This window comes from Psammomys obesus, unplaced genomic scaffold, assembly GCF_907164565.1.
Source record: "Psammomys obesus unplaced genomic scaffold, mPsaObe1.curated_primary_1811, whole genome shotgun sequence".
Classification (NCBI taxonomy): domain Eukaryota; kingdom Metazoa; phylum Chordata; class Mammalia; order Rodentia; family Muridae; genus Psammomys; species Psammomys obesus.
Window position 1 is genome coordinate 13566066 of NW_026596162.1, and position 13949 is coordinate 13580014.

Consider the following 13949-nt stretch of genomic DNA (forward strand, 5'->3'; position numbering starts at 1 on the left):
TGCCCCAGCAAGAAGCCTTCCAGAGGCCACTGCCCCAGGCCACTAGTCCAACTGCCAACGGTTCTCCTTGGAATCTGGGGTGCCCCCTACCTGGCACCTGCCCTTCAGGGGAAATGGCTGACCTGCCATCTCCCGCTGTCTCACATGAAGCTTACCTAACAGGACCCTGAGCAGGCTACTTCTCTCTCCCCTCTCTGCCCAGGAACCCTGGGCCCTGCCTTAGTGGTCAGAATATACCCCCAAGCCCCAGGTACCTTCTTGCTTCCTGTGGCCTAAGGGGTCATGATCAGGGCTCACAAAGGATCAGAATGTCCCCTTAGACCAGCGCTACAGGCTCAAATCGCCCAACCAGGAGCGACAGGTACCTTTGAATGCTTCCAATAGGTGCTTCCCCATGTACCAGCAGGCAGTTTCAAAGTTGGGAAACTGAGTCAGGCTGCCTAGTTTTAATCTTCTTTCCACCTCATAAGCCCTGGAAGTCACAGGAAAGAACTAGTCAGTGTAGGGAGCATCAAGTAGGCCGTGCCAAAGGGAGACTCCAGGCTACTGAGCCAGCTCAGGCTTTGTGGGCCTGACGTAACCCAAAGTGAGGGACACCATGGGTGGAAGTAGTGGATCGTGGGCACTACAGAGGCTGGCCATAGTCCAGAAAGGCAACAGCAGCCTTCAGGATCCCAAACCACTTCTAGGCTGGCCCTAGCCCAGAGCATGGAACCCATCCTCCCTTTCCCCTCGGTACAAAGATGTCAGCATAGCAACCCATAAGCTGAGCCCAGCCAGGAGTCTGGCCAAGGTGTGCTTTGGGCAGCCCAGTCCAAGGGTGAAGCAGCAGAGCAGGAGCCACCTACCTCATCTGCATCTCCACGCTGAGGCTGTGGAGGAAATGCCCGGCGAAGGCCAGGCAGTCCACAGGAGTGAGAGTGGCATATATCCAGCCTGAGAGAGAATGTAAAGCGGTGGCCAGCTTCTACCTTGCTCCCAGGCCTGCTTTCACCTCCCCCACTCCTCACAGACTCTACTTCCTACCCGCCCCCAGGCTTGCCTCATTGTTTCTACCTGCCCGGCCAGGCAGGAGCCCCTGAGAGAGATAGAGAAGGGAGTGTGTCTGAGGTAACACAGGCTGCTCAACACTCCCACACCAGACAGATAGAAACTGAGGATGAGGAGCCAAGGGGACATGCCCAGGGCAACACTGCCATGAGGAGAGGGAGCCCACGTCTCAGACCCCCCCCACACTGAGGTCAGAAGAGACAGGGCTGGAACCGATCCTCTCCCTAGAGGCTGGGATTTGTCTTTAGTCTATCCCAGGGGATGGAGGTGGAGCCAGACTCCAGAAATCCATAATGCCTCCCGAAGTAACTGTGAGGACACCTTCAGAGAAGCAGAGGCCCTAGTGCTGGAGTCAGAGGCTGAATAGAGTCAGGTTCTGGGGCCTCATTTGGATCCTGACTTTAGTGAAAAAAATCACGTATATAACCACTAAGAATCATGCCTGTGGATCAGGGACAATGGGGTCCTTGCTTCTCTCTCAAAATTATTTTAGAGGGAAGACATCTATTAGACCAGACTCTGTGGCTCTGGGACTCATCCTCTCAGAGGAAGCGGCAGCCTCAGCTGCTCAAGGCACACTTTATGTTGCATTAGTTTATTAGAATACTTCTAAACACCCACCCTTCTCCTCCAGAGCTACTGACTGAACCAGGTCTCCTGTGCCACAGATGGCTGGCCACACAAAGCCCGAGGTAATCCGGTGCTGCCTGGGGCAGGTCCAGCACACAGGCCTCGTGCTGTGGAAAGTCCACTGGTGGTCCTTTCACCACCAGTGAAAACAGTGAGGACTCAGCTGGGGATAGCAAGGCACCCCTGTCAGGAGGCGGAAGCACGAGGAATGGGCAATGAGTATGCCGGCTAACCTGCCTGGGCCATGTACCGGTGGGCACACTCACCTGAAGGGATGAAGAGGGTCTGGCCCTGCTTGACAGTGCACTTATAGCACTTGTCCACCTGGTCGGCAAAGAACATCTCACTGTGGTTGGAGGCTGACCGCCAGCGCTCGTACAGGGAGATGTTGGCTGAGGCTGGCCGGATGAGATAGAAGATCTTCTCCCCCTGCCAAAAGAGCACACTGGCAGGGCGGCAACACCGGGGATGCGGGGCAGAGCCCTCAGGGTCCTGAGGATGCTGGGCTAGGGGCAGAGCCAACCAGGTTTTTTGGAAATGCTAGCCGGGGGGGGCGGGGGGGGGGCAGAAGCCATGGGTGCTGGGAACACTAGGACAGCAGCAGAGCCCACAGGGTTTGGGTGACACTGGGAAGTAGAGTAGAGGCCACCAAAGGCTAGGGACTCTTGGTCAGTGACTCAGCCCACTAGAGCAGGAGCACAGAGACAGGCAGCAGAGCCCACCGGGTGCTGGGAACATCGGGCCTGCAGTGGAGCCCATCACAGTCTGCTGGGACCTGGCGATGGGCCTCACTTTAAAAGTGTGCTCTCAGGCTCACCATTCCCACCTACAATGTTGCTTTGCACTTTGGAAGTGTCCGTGTTAGGAAGTTATAGGTGTGTGAGCCTGACATGGTCAGAAGCAGTACACACACTATTATTCCATGACACTACAAATCCCCATGTGTGTTCAGGGGGTAATAAAAATGCAAACTGCCACCCAGCGAGTCCTTGGCAGCTCTGTTCTCAAGAGCTTCTGGGCTTGCAGACTGGATTAAAGGACAGTTGCCGTTTCCCAGGTGGTCATGCACAAGCTCAGGCCAGGCTCTGCACCAACAGAAAGAGCCTCGTTCCCACATTCTGGGGCAGACACAGAGCGTCACAGGGCCAGAATGGGATGTGAGTCTACCGCCTCAGCTCAAGCCACAGCTGGTCTGGAGGAGTGTAGTTTGTAGCCAGAGCTCAGGGCTCCTGTTGTTACACTTGCTACATCCTGTTCTCTTGGTTCCCCTTAGCCTCAGTGGTGAGCCCCCAACCCTCCCTGCTGGCTCAGGTGCCCACTCCCCTGCCTGCTGACTCCAGAGCGGCTTCTTCCCAGCCCTCGGCACTCTGGGCTTTAGGTGACCCAGTGGCCTCCCCTAGTTGTTAGTGAGCCTTAAGAGCATTAGAAAAGGGAGATAGGTGTATGTCACCGGTCCCAATGCTCCTCTTCTCATACACAGCTACTTGGCTTCCTGCCCCCAAACTGTCCCTCCCAGTGCTGTCCCCCTACCCAGGAAGTGGGGCTGGGAGGGAGTGCAGTCCCCGGGACAAGGGTAAGATATGCCTTAAGGGGCGTGGCTCACCTTGAGGACATGGTACCAGGCTGAGGCACCCCCGGAGTCAATGTGGAAGTCAGTATAGCTGTCCTTCACACAGATCAGGCAATACTTGGTCACCTTGGGTTTGGCCAGCAAGGCGTCATCTGGCCAGTAGTTTTCCACCCACGACAGTTTCTTCACAATGTCAGGTGGCTCCACAAAGCTGGACATTCTAGGGCCATAAAAGGAAGAGCAGTCAGGGAGGCAGGGCCCAGAGCTTCCATTTTTAATGCAATCTAAGGTAGGAACAGGGCAAGGCTCCTTCCACGTGCTACCTCGTAAATCTGCAGGCCCTGGGCAGCCACCACACTTTATACGGGAGTAAATGAAGGGCTCCGAAGGGTGGACTGAGCCCAGCCACCGCACGGGGCTGCAAAGGCCACAGAGGATTGTCTCCACCCCAAAAAGAGGGGTGAGGAGGACTTGGAGAGCCTTTAAGTGGCCCTCTGGGGTCAGCATCACAAGACTTGTGTACCATTATTTGAAGACAGGCCACGTCTCTCCAGGGCAAAACACAGCCACATCCCTTCCAAGGTCGGAAAAGGCCTTGATGGCCTGCTATGTTGGTTGGTTTTTCAACCTGACATAAACCAGAGTCATCTGAGAAGAGGGAACCTCAACGCCCATGTCAGACTGGTCTGCAGACAAGCCTGTAGGACATTCTCTTAACTAATAACCAATATGGAAAGGCCTAGGCCACTGTGGGCAGTGGTGCCAGCCTGGGGCAGGTGGTCCTGGGATGGACAAGCCATGGGGAGAAGCCAGTGAGCACTGTTCTTCTGCAGCCTCTGCTTGGGCCACACTCGCCCTGACCAGGCTGTCTGGAGCAGCTCCATGTGACCCGATCCTGTGTCCACCTTTCCCACGCCTGCAGGCAGGGCTCCGGCACCCCATCTCAGCCCCGTCCTCTTCTCCTTCCACATCCTGGATACGAGCCATGTACATTCTGCAGCTGGAGAGTACTTCTCTGTCCACATGCACCTTCCACGTCTAACGCAGCTGAGCCCTCATGCACACCTGCCGTGGTGATCCCCCTCGGTCACCCCCACAGAACTCCTGCCCGCCTTCCGTGAACAAACAAAAGCAAAAACAAAAGCCCTCACATGCTTCTAGTGCATTCAGATGAAGCCCGGGACCCATGAAGACACCAGACCCAGGCTCCTCTCCCTGTCTGTGCTCCCTGACTGATCAGGTGTGTGGGCTGCAGGCTCGCCATGTGTCTGCAACCAGTGGAGCGGCTTTCTCTGTGGTAGGGTGATTTCCTTCCACCTCCACTTCATCTGAGTTGTTCAGCGTGTTTTAAGACAAAGGAGAAGCAAGCCTGGTGGTGACGTCTGGGCAGCTCAGAAGACAGCAGCAGGCCATGCAGAGCAGGACCGCAGGCCAGGCCTTGCAGCCTCCGCCCAGGGCAGGACCCCAAACCAGGCTTCACAGCCCTCACACCAGGATGGCCCATCGCCGTCCTGAAAATGCTAGACTGGTGACGCCGACCTTGAGCCAGACCCACCACGCCCCGACTAAAGGTAGCCTGTCACCTGGTGTCTGAGAACTCAAGGTTGGTCACGTTGAGGACCCGCTTGCGGTTCGTGCTGTAGTAATAGTCCACAAACTCTTTCAGCTTCATTTTGCAGTCTTTCTGCTTGGTGACGTCTGTGACATCCACGCTCCTCTCTGGCCCTGGGAAGGAAGCGCAAGGATGTGAGTGTGCCAGCAGCGTGCTATGGCCTCCCTGGACATGGTGGGGGTGAACACTTACATGTCCTCAGACACCCGGGAACATGGCAGCGCACCCATAGGACAGATAAGGGTGGACCCTATCTCTTCTACCTGTGATTGCTGTGGATTCAGAGTAACCGAAGCTCCTGTCCTAGGCCCAGTGACACTATGAGGTGGGGAGTCTCACCTCAGCCACATCAGCACATAAATATACAGTCAACTTGAGCTTCAGATAACAACGGGCATCTTGGCACGAGTATTTCTAGACTAAGGTTATAAGCCAGCAGCCCTGCATTTCAAGGGCACTTGTGTGCTGTGGATATACGAAGGCCTGGTCTTAGCCTGTGCTGATCTTCAGAGGTTGTGGAACCTTTAGGAAGCAGGGTCTAGCAGGAGGATGCTCTGCTGAGGGCAGGTTCCTGGAGGGGGTTGGAGGAACCCAGTCTTCCTTTTGCTTCCTGACTCATGACATGAACAGTTTTCTCCATCACCCACAACCAAAACTACGGGGACAATGGTTATGGGCTGGTAGCTCTAGAATCATGAGTTCAAATAACCTCATCCCCTTTATAAATCATTTGTCTCAAATATTTCATTATAGTGATAGAATGCTAATACAGGGTAACTAACATAAGCACCAACTTGCTGTTCTAACTGATCAGTTGATACTGAAAGGGAAAACACTTCTCTTGCCCTTTCTGTAGCTGATGAGAAAAGGTTGAGGCTCTTCAAATAAATAAGGATAGAAAAGTCTTTACAGAGGTCCACGATCAGGAGAACATGAAACAATGCAGACTAGACAGGCAAATATGCCCTTTGTCAGGGACACGGTGGAAGCTGTGGGAACATATGTGGACAAGAATCCTGGGCCTCAGGCCCCACTAACGTCGGCAACATCATCACAGGTGTGTGCTAGGCACTGTAGGTGTCCTCAAAGATGGCGGAGCATCCACTGGGAAGGGAGAGCCTGCTTGCATCAGATCAAGGGTAAAGCCAGGGTGCCGAGGTCAAGTACACAGCACAGGTCCTTCCCCCCACACCTCCTACTCCAGGCTCCCACAAGATTCACGAAGGGCAGCACTCACCCACATAGTTCTCCACGTCGCTCACATAGAATGTCGGGGCAGGGACCGCCAAGCCCAGGCCATCTTTCTTGGGCACAAGGATTGGCTCAGTGAAGCCATGCTCCTCCATGTAGCCCACGGTGAGCTGGCTACCTGGCACACGGGACACCACATCTTCAGCACTGCAGAGCAAGGGAAAGCCGGAGGCCTCAGGATCCCTGGCCACACACCTCCCCCGCTCCTGGAGGCTGGCCTGCAGCAGCACCCTGACAGCTACTGAGGCCATTATAGGCAACCTTGTGCTGCTTCCAGCAACCCCGCTACCAGGAACAAGGCACACAGGCGCATGGGTAACGGTGACGGGGTCATGGAGGTCGGGCACAACAGTGATGAGGGACAGAAAGCCTCTGCCCTGTTCCTGCACACTGGCCACCCACTGCGGCCAAGGGAGGCAGACAGACACTGCCCCCAGGAGGGCCTCTTGATATCTCACGCACCCCCTGCATGGCAAAGAAAGCAAATGCAACATCTTTCTACGGCGCCTTGCAGAACCCCAGGAACTTTCTCGTAGGAATTCACAGGCTGATCTTAAAACCTACGAGGACCACATGACAGAGCCAGAATAGCTAGCTCATTCTTGAAAATGAAGAGCAAAGGTTCAGGACCCACACACCTTGACTTCAAAACTTAATACAGGAGTCAAGTGTAGTCCTGGCACAAGAACAAACACCGACCGGTGCCTAGAATTTTGTCCAGGCATAAAGGTGAGCAAAATGAGCAAATGACTTCAACAGAGGTGCCAAGGCTGCCCAATAGCAAAAGGTAGTCCTTTCAACAAGTGATATTGGAACAAACAGACAGCTACATGAAAAAACATAGAAATAAAGTTAGAGTTTTAATCCATTCCATACACAAAAATTAACTCAAAATGTATCAGTGTACAAACAAAATGCTAAAGCCACAAAACTTTAAGGAGAAAACAGCAAGATCAATCTTCATGACCTTGGATTTGGTGAAGGTTTTAGATAGCTATAAGAGGACCTGAAACAAATGAAAGATTAGCTAAAACCAGCAACATCAAAGGTACTTTCTGCTTCAAAGGCCACCATCAAGAAAGTCAACAGAAGGACCAGGGCAGGAAATACCTGCCAATCATGCACAACAAGGATGCTTCCAGAATGCGTAAAGAGGGCTGGAGAGATGGCTCCGCAGCTAAGGAATAACACTGTCAGGCAGCTCTCAGCTGCCTGGACTCCAGCTGCAGGAGCATCCAATGCCTGTTCTAGACCGCACGGGCAGCTGGACCTATGAGCCCAGGCACAAACATGTAGGCATAACTTTTAAGAACCTTCCCTGGTCAACAACGAAAAGATGAATCCCACTTTAGGAGGTGTGAGGGGCTGGGCTGGAGAGATGGCACCATAGCTGAAAGCACTTGCTGCTCTTGTTGAGGGCCCAGGTTCAGTTCCCAGCTCCTATACAGCAGCTCAAAGCCACTCATGATCCCAGCTCCAGGAGATCTGATGCCGCCTCTGGCCTCCACGGGCACCGGGCACGTGTGTGGTACATACACATGCATACAGGCAGAACACTCATTCACAGAAAAGAAATTTTATAACATTTTTTATAAGTGTAAGGCAGGATCAGGGAGACGTCTCAGCAGATAAAAGTACCTGCTATCAGGCCTGTTCATGCACACAAATGCTTGTACACACATACACAAATAAATATGTAAATAAATAAAAAATATTTAAAAGGTGAGGCAAAGGCTGGGGAAACCCTATCTCAGAGAGAGAGAGAGAGAAAGAGAGAGAGAGAGAGAGAGAAGTGTGCCTGATAAACAACACCTAAAGTTATCCTGTGGTCTCCAAATGCAGGTGCACACATGTGAACACACACACACACACACAGAGAGAGTGAGTGAGGCAGAAGATCTCAATAGGTTTCTCTAGAAGGAGAACAGGAAGGCCCACATGTAAATAAAAAGTTGTTCTCCAATCATGAGGGACAGGCAAGTCAAAATATGAGAGAGCACTTCCCAGCCACAGGATGGCCAGAGTCAAACGCTTGGCTGTGAGGAGACCCAGCAGAATTTGAGAATTCCCCTCCACCGTGCCAGCGGGAACATCACATGAGGCAGCTGCCTTGCAAAGCAGTCTGGCAGTTCTCAGACAATTAAACATGGAATTTCCATCTGACCCAGTGGCTCCACGCTAGGAAATGAAAACATATGACCACACAGAAAAGTGTACATAAATATTTAGACCACAATTATTCATAGTAGTTAAAAAATAAAATTATATATATATATATAAAAAAACAGAAACAGCCCAAATGGCCATCAGCTGAGTGATAGAAACAGCAAGTGGTCCAGCCAGACAATAGGAGACTCTTCAGCCAAAAAGAGAACAAAGTCCTGACAAATGCTACAGTGTGGTGAGCCTTGAAAATAATCGGAATAAAAAAAGCCAGCCAAACACTGGGTGCGTCTATGTAGGAAAAGCCCCGGTACACGGATTTACACAGGAGAAAGTGGGTCCAGCATGTAAAAGTGCCTGTGGTTTCTCAGGGCCATGGCGAAGGAGAAGTCGGCAGGATTTCTTTGTGGGGGTAAAAGGCTCTGAACATGACGAATGAAGAAGCACACATCTGTGAACACATCAGAAGCTACTGAGGTAGCTGGGTAAGTGGTAAGTGAGGTGCATCTCAGGGAGGTCAGGGGAGACGAAGAGGCACTCTTCTCAGAAGAAGGGGGCCAAAGCAAAGCCCAGCTGCTCCTGCGAAGTCCCATGATAAGCAAGGGCAGAAGCCCACCACCTGAGAACTCTGCCCATTGACACTATCCTTCCAGAGCAAGAGAAGACTCAGGATTTTGGTCAAACAGAAGCAACCTCTCAACTGTGGGTGACTCAGAACAGCCTCCCAAAACTGACCTTCCCCAAAGGGATACTGCCCGCTTCTTTGACAGGCCTCACACAAAACGGGGTACAGGAAGCAGAAGGAAGACGAAGGCCTCTAAAGGTGGTGAGAGCAGGTGGCCAGACACCAGGATGGAAGAGGCCATCTCCACCCAGAGGAGGAGGCTTAACAGTGGTACTGATATGTGTCCTCAGGAGGTGCTGACAGAGGAGAGACATTACCTGTCTGTGGAAGGCCTGAGGCCCCTGCCTCAACAACAGGTTCCTGACTCTTAGCTCTCCTGGAGGAGGGAGATCCCAGTGAGAGACACGTGAACTGAGAGGGACAGTACACGCAGCCTGGGGTGCAGTGACCAGAAGACGGAGGGAGGAGCCAGGGCTTCAAGTGGATGGGTCTACCTCTTAACAGCACTGTCTAGACCCCCTGTGGAAGGTACAGCCACCCAATGAAGGACCACCCCACGGGTAAGGACGGGCCGGTCCCTTCATCTGTTGGGAGGCCAGCCACCTCAGGAGATTCACCTACCTGGGGAAGGTTCGGCTCCGCAGCTCCTTGATGAACAGCTGGCTGCCGTTCTGCACTGGCTTAACGTCTGGCGTTTGCCCGGGGCCATGTTTGTGCCAGGTCCGCTTTTTCTTGACTGTGGAGGAGACAGGAGAGGGGTCTGTTTGAAGCACAGCTCCTACCCAACTTTGGAGGCCCCTACGCTGATAAGAGGACATTCCAGCCAGGTACCATGGGGCACAGAAAGCTAGGAAGCTCACCAACACTGCAACCTCAAAACTTCTCCCAGGGACCCTGCCTGCCTACACCAGCACCGACTCCTCATCCCCGCCTCTCACAACGGAGCCCACTCTTCCACTCCAGCCCTAGCCCCTCCTCACTCAGGCACCAAGTCTGCCAAGGCAACCAGAGGCTCCTCTTAGAAGGGTCTCAGCCCAGGAACTCACCATCCCCACAGTGAGGGCACATCCTGCCTGGCCTTCAGATGAAGACCTGTCCCCTTCCTGCCTGGACATCCCCTGTCCGACCCCCTCTTGGGTCAATGAACCTCCTGGTCAATGAACAGACCCCTGGAGATGACCCCGAGGTCAAGCAGGCCCTGGAACAGAAGCTGCTGTGTAGCGCTCTGAGCAACAGAGGGCAGCGCTGGGAACACGTGGCTTCTTACCCTAACCCCACAGTGAGCATGACAGGGATGGGAGTGGGTCCCCTCAGCCAAGTGAGTGCTTTTTGCCACATATCTGATACTGTACTGTGGCTGCAGAGCTGCTCTGCCCCTCCAGGCTCTGCCACATAGGGCAGCTTGCCAGGCTCATGTCTAGGAACACCACATTTTCGTTGGTGGTGGTCAAACAAACCCAGCTCATGGCCTTGACCAAGACCCACAGGCCAAAACTACCTCAGAGGACACACAGAGGCTGTGTGGGGTTGAGCCTTGCATCATCGCTATGGCTCAGTGAAGAGAAAGCAGCATGGGAGGGCCAGTCTCTGGCTTTTCACTGTGCCACCTACTGCTCCAAGACCATGGAAGAGCCCCTTGCCACCAAGGCTTTGGGGATGAGCAGATGCCTGCAGCCAGTGTCACGGGCAGGCATTACTCACAGTGCGGACTCAGCTCAAGTCTGAGGAAGCAGGCTGGGAGAGAAAGTGCTGGAACTTTGGACCGTGGGGGCTGAAGGAGTGCAAGCCTCTCAAAAACAGCAGTGAGTCTAAACCTTAATGTTTACACAGCCCCCTCCGAGTACACACACAAATGGACACACTCGCACACACACACACATAAGCATGCTCTGACTGAAGTCTGTGCCCCAGATCCATATGTCAGTCCTCAAGACAGGGCACCTGAGAGGAGAGAGTCATGAAATGGAAGTCCTCTCTGTGGGGATAGAACCCACAGGAAGCCTCTTCACCCTTTCACCCTGAGAGACGATGCCATAGATGCTAGCACCTTGACTCTTTGTCCTCAGAGTGGCACAGAATGAACATCCGCTTTTTTAAGCCACCCAGCCTGTGGAATTTGTCACAGAGGCAAAAACAGACACACAAACACTTATGCAGGCATACGGGTAAAAATGCAGGCACCCTATGCACACATCACTCCGCAGGAACCGGTGGTAAGAATGGGAGTCAGAGCTGGTACCTGGGCCCCTGGCTGACTGTGGAGCCCTTGCTCAAACCCTACCGGAGTCCAGAGGCAGGGTCTGGGGAGGCAGGGCACATGCCTTCCCTAGTGGATAGGCTGTTGACATAATCAAATGCTGGTTTTGATGATGCCCGATACCCGCCCCCCCCCCCCAATCAGACTATTCACCCTTGACGCAACCTTCTCAGCCCCAAGCCACACCTTTGTTCTACTCTGGGCAGATTCAGACAAGAGCCCTCAAGCCAGGATCCCTTGAGACATTTGTGACTGCCAGGAGGGGCCCCAGCCAGTTTCCAACTTCTTCACCCCCACAAATCTGAAGTCTCCTTAGAAATGACTCCCAGATGAACCTGTGGCGTGAACCATCCAGGGTAGTGTGATCACCCTGATTAGGGACACTTGGATGAGCACACAGGGCCTTACCCCATCCTCCTTAAGAACATGCCTGCTGGTCTCTCCTGATCCAACCCTGCTCTACCCTGACCCAGCCTCCCAGGCCCCACGGAGCGGCCCCAGGTCCTGGTGGAAGCTCTTCATGTTTGTCTCATTTCTGATACAAAGACAAAGAAGGCCCTGAGCTTAACAAGGTCCCAGGAGAGTGAGAGCACCCTCTCTGTCCATATCATCAGTGGCTTAGCTTACCTCACTGCGAGACATTCTCAGCATAAGTGCCCTGGGAGGTCTGGAAGGTGCCTTACGAGTCCTGGACTATGGTCTGGTAGCACAGCCAGATGCTAAGGATGTGCTCGGACGTGACCAGAGGCCAGATCTGCCTCACCATTCTAGCAATGTACCTAGGCCCTAGAAGGGCCAAGAGACAGCAGAGAGAGTCCAAGAGCAGCAAGAGTCCACCCACCTAGCACCAGCCTCACCAGGAGCCAGATCAGGCTCAGTGTCCCCATATTCTCAGATAAGCCTTGGCCCTGAACAGGAGTGTGGGCCCATGTCCCTCCACTGCCTGTGTCCCCTGTTAACTGAGTACCCCAGTACTAGATTCCCTGGTCCCCGTGTTTCCCACTTCCTGAGCTGCCTGTGTCTCTCCCACTGCCTGCATCTCTCTCATCCTCACCTCTCTATGCTCACAGGACTTCATCCACAGAGCCAGGGGAGATGGCCTCTGGACTTGCACTGAGCACCTGGGTGAGGGTCTCCTGAGAAGGGGGGGGCGACACAGCGACTATAATAGGAGCTGGACACAGTCCCCCCAGATCAACCAGTTCAGCCTCAGGCATGAGATGTGAATAGTGAAACAGCCAGTTTAAAAGTCCATCTGCAGTGTATGTGAGTGCTTCTAACACCAACATAGACATGAGCCCTGAGGATGGACAGACCAACAGACACACACACACACACACACACACACACACACACACACAGGGCCAGTCTCTATGTTCCTACAGGCCACAGCTCTGCTCCCTACCTGTAGCTAAGGCTCAGCCCTAGACTCAAAGCCTGCTTGCGTGAGGTTGCACAGTATGAGCCGAGCCTGCACTCTGGGTATCCCCTTGCACCTGCTGCACAGCAGAGCCCCGAAAAGCATTGCATGCACAGCCGCAGGCCCTGTGGGAAATCCCGGCCCCAAAGACTTGTTGTAGGCTTGCTGGGTGCGGTAAGCCAGGCTCCTAGAAGATGGACTGCCGAGCCACTCGTAAACACGTCGGGGCTTGGCTGAGCTGGGCGCCCTAAACACACATGTCTTTTATCATCTGAACCCCAAATCCACTTCCCCTGGGCTAGCCTGCCCACTGTAGTGCTAAGTGTGGCCCTGGCAATGCCTCGGGGATGGCAGAATCTGCATGGCTGCCTCTGAGGATGAGTAAATCAAAAGGCAGTCAGCTGAGCCGGAGCGGGCTGTAACTCGGACGTTCCTTGGGGTCCGAGGTACTTACGCGTGGACTTTCCGTGGGTTTTCTCGCAGTTCGGGCAGTGGTAAATGTCGATATCTGGTGCCTCCTCCTCTTCCACCCCAACACAGCTGAAACAGGAGGGGACAGACGTTAGCACACTCGTGGTCCATCTCCCTCATCTCCCTCGGCGCCTTCTGTCCACAAGCTCAGGGGAAGCTCTTGCTCACTGCAGGGAACCAGGAGCGGAGGAGCTGTCCAGGAGAGCAGTCTGTGGATGGGGGGAGAGGCTGCAGAGCTGCCCACCTCACACATGATCCTGCAGTGCGTCTCACACGCAGCTGCAGATGCTCGCTGCGAGGACCCAGTGCCTGAGCCACTCACCCAGTGAGACTGCCTCCCAGAGGACCTCCTTCATCACCACCCTGGAAGGGTAAGGGGGTACCTAGGAGATAGGGACATGGCCCACACTAGTGGTAACTGGGGAACAGAACACACCTGAAGAGCCTGGAGAGCCCTGAGCTACATCAAAACCACTTGCCCCACTCAGCTTCAGGAGATCAGGGCAAAGTTGAGGGACAGTGATCAGGGGGTCCCCTTCTTCCCTCCTGAGAGCTCTTCCAGAGCCCCGAAAACCTCCTTCAAAACTTGGTCAGAGAGACAGCTACTGGCACTGACATTCACAGCCAGAAGCCACTTAGGGAATGAGGTCAGAAGCGAAAGACACAACCTACAACACCAACAGCAAATGAAAATATGGCGCTCTGTTCTGACACCTTCCACCCTGATTACACGTAACTAAGAGAGGGAGAGGTCAGTCACTGTATTGGAAAGCACACCAACTCATCCTTCCAGTGAGCACAGAGCATAAACAGAGCGACCTGATGTATTTTAAAGTGGCATTTCCTGAGGGGCAGCCCCAGAGGCTCCACCCAGGAAGGGCTAAGGAAACTGGCTGTCTG

At 53.8% G+C, this 13949-nt stretch overlaps 1 protein-coding gene across 1 annotated transcript in view; it reads right to left on the reverse strand.

Moving 5' to 3' along the window:
* Positions 1-13115, reverse strand: part of Phf2 (PHD finger protein 2) — a 29278-nt gene extending 16163 nt beyond the window's left edge. Inside the window, exons 1-8 of the mRNA XM_055595139.1 lie at positions 13033-13115; positions 9523-9637; positions 6100-6260; positions 4834-4975; positions 3284-3470; positions 1947-2109; positions 849-936; positions 366-472 (exon numbers count right to left, since the gene is read on the reverse strand). Coding sequence (XP_055451114.1) covers positions 366-472; positions 849-936; positions 1947-2109; positions 3284-3470; positions 4834-4975; positions 6100-6208 — 796 coding nt within the window. The 5' untranslated portion in view covers positions 6209-6260; positions 9523-9637; positions 13033-13115. The remainder of the gene's footprint in view (positions 1-365; positions 473-848; positions 937-1946; positions 2110-3283; positions 3471-4833; positions 4976-6099; positions 6261-9522; positions 9638-13032) is intronic.
* Positions 13116-13949: the final 834 nt, after the last annotated feature.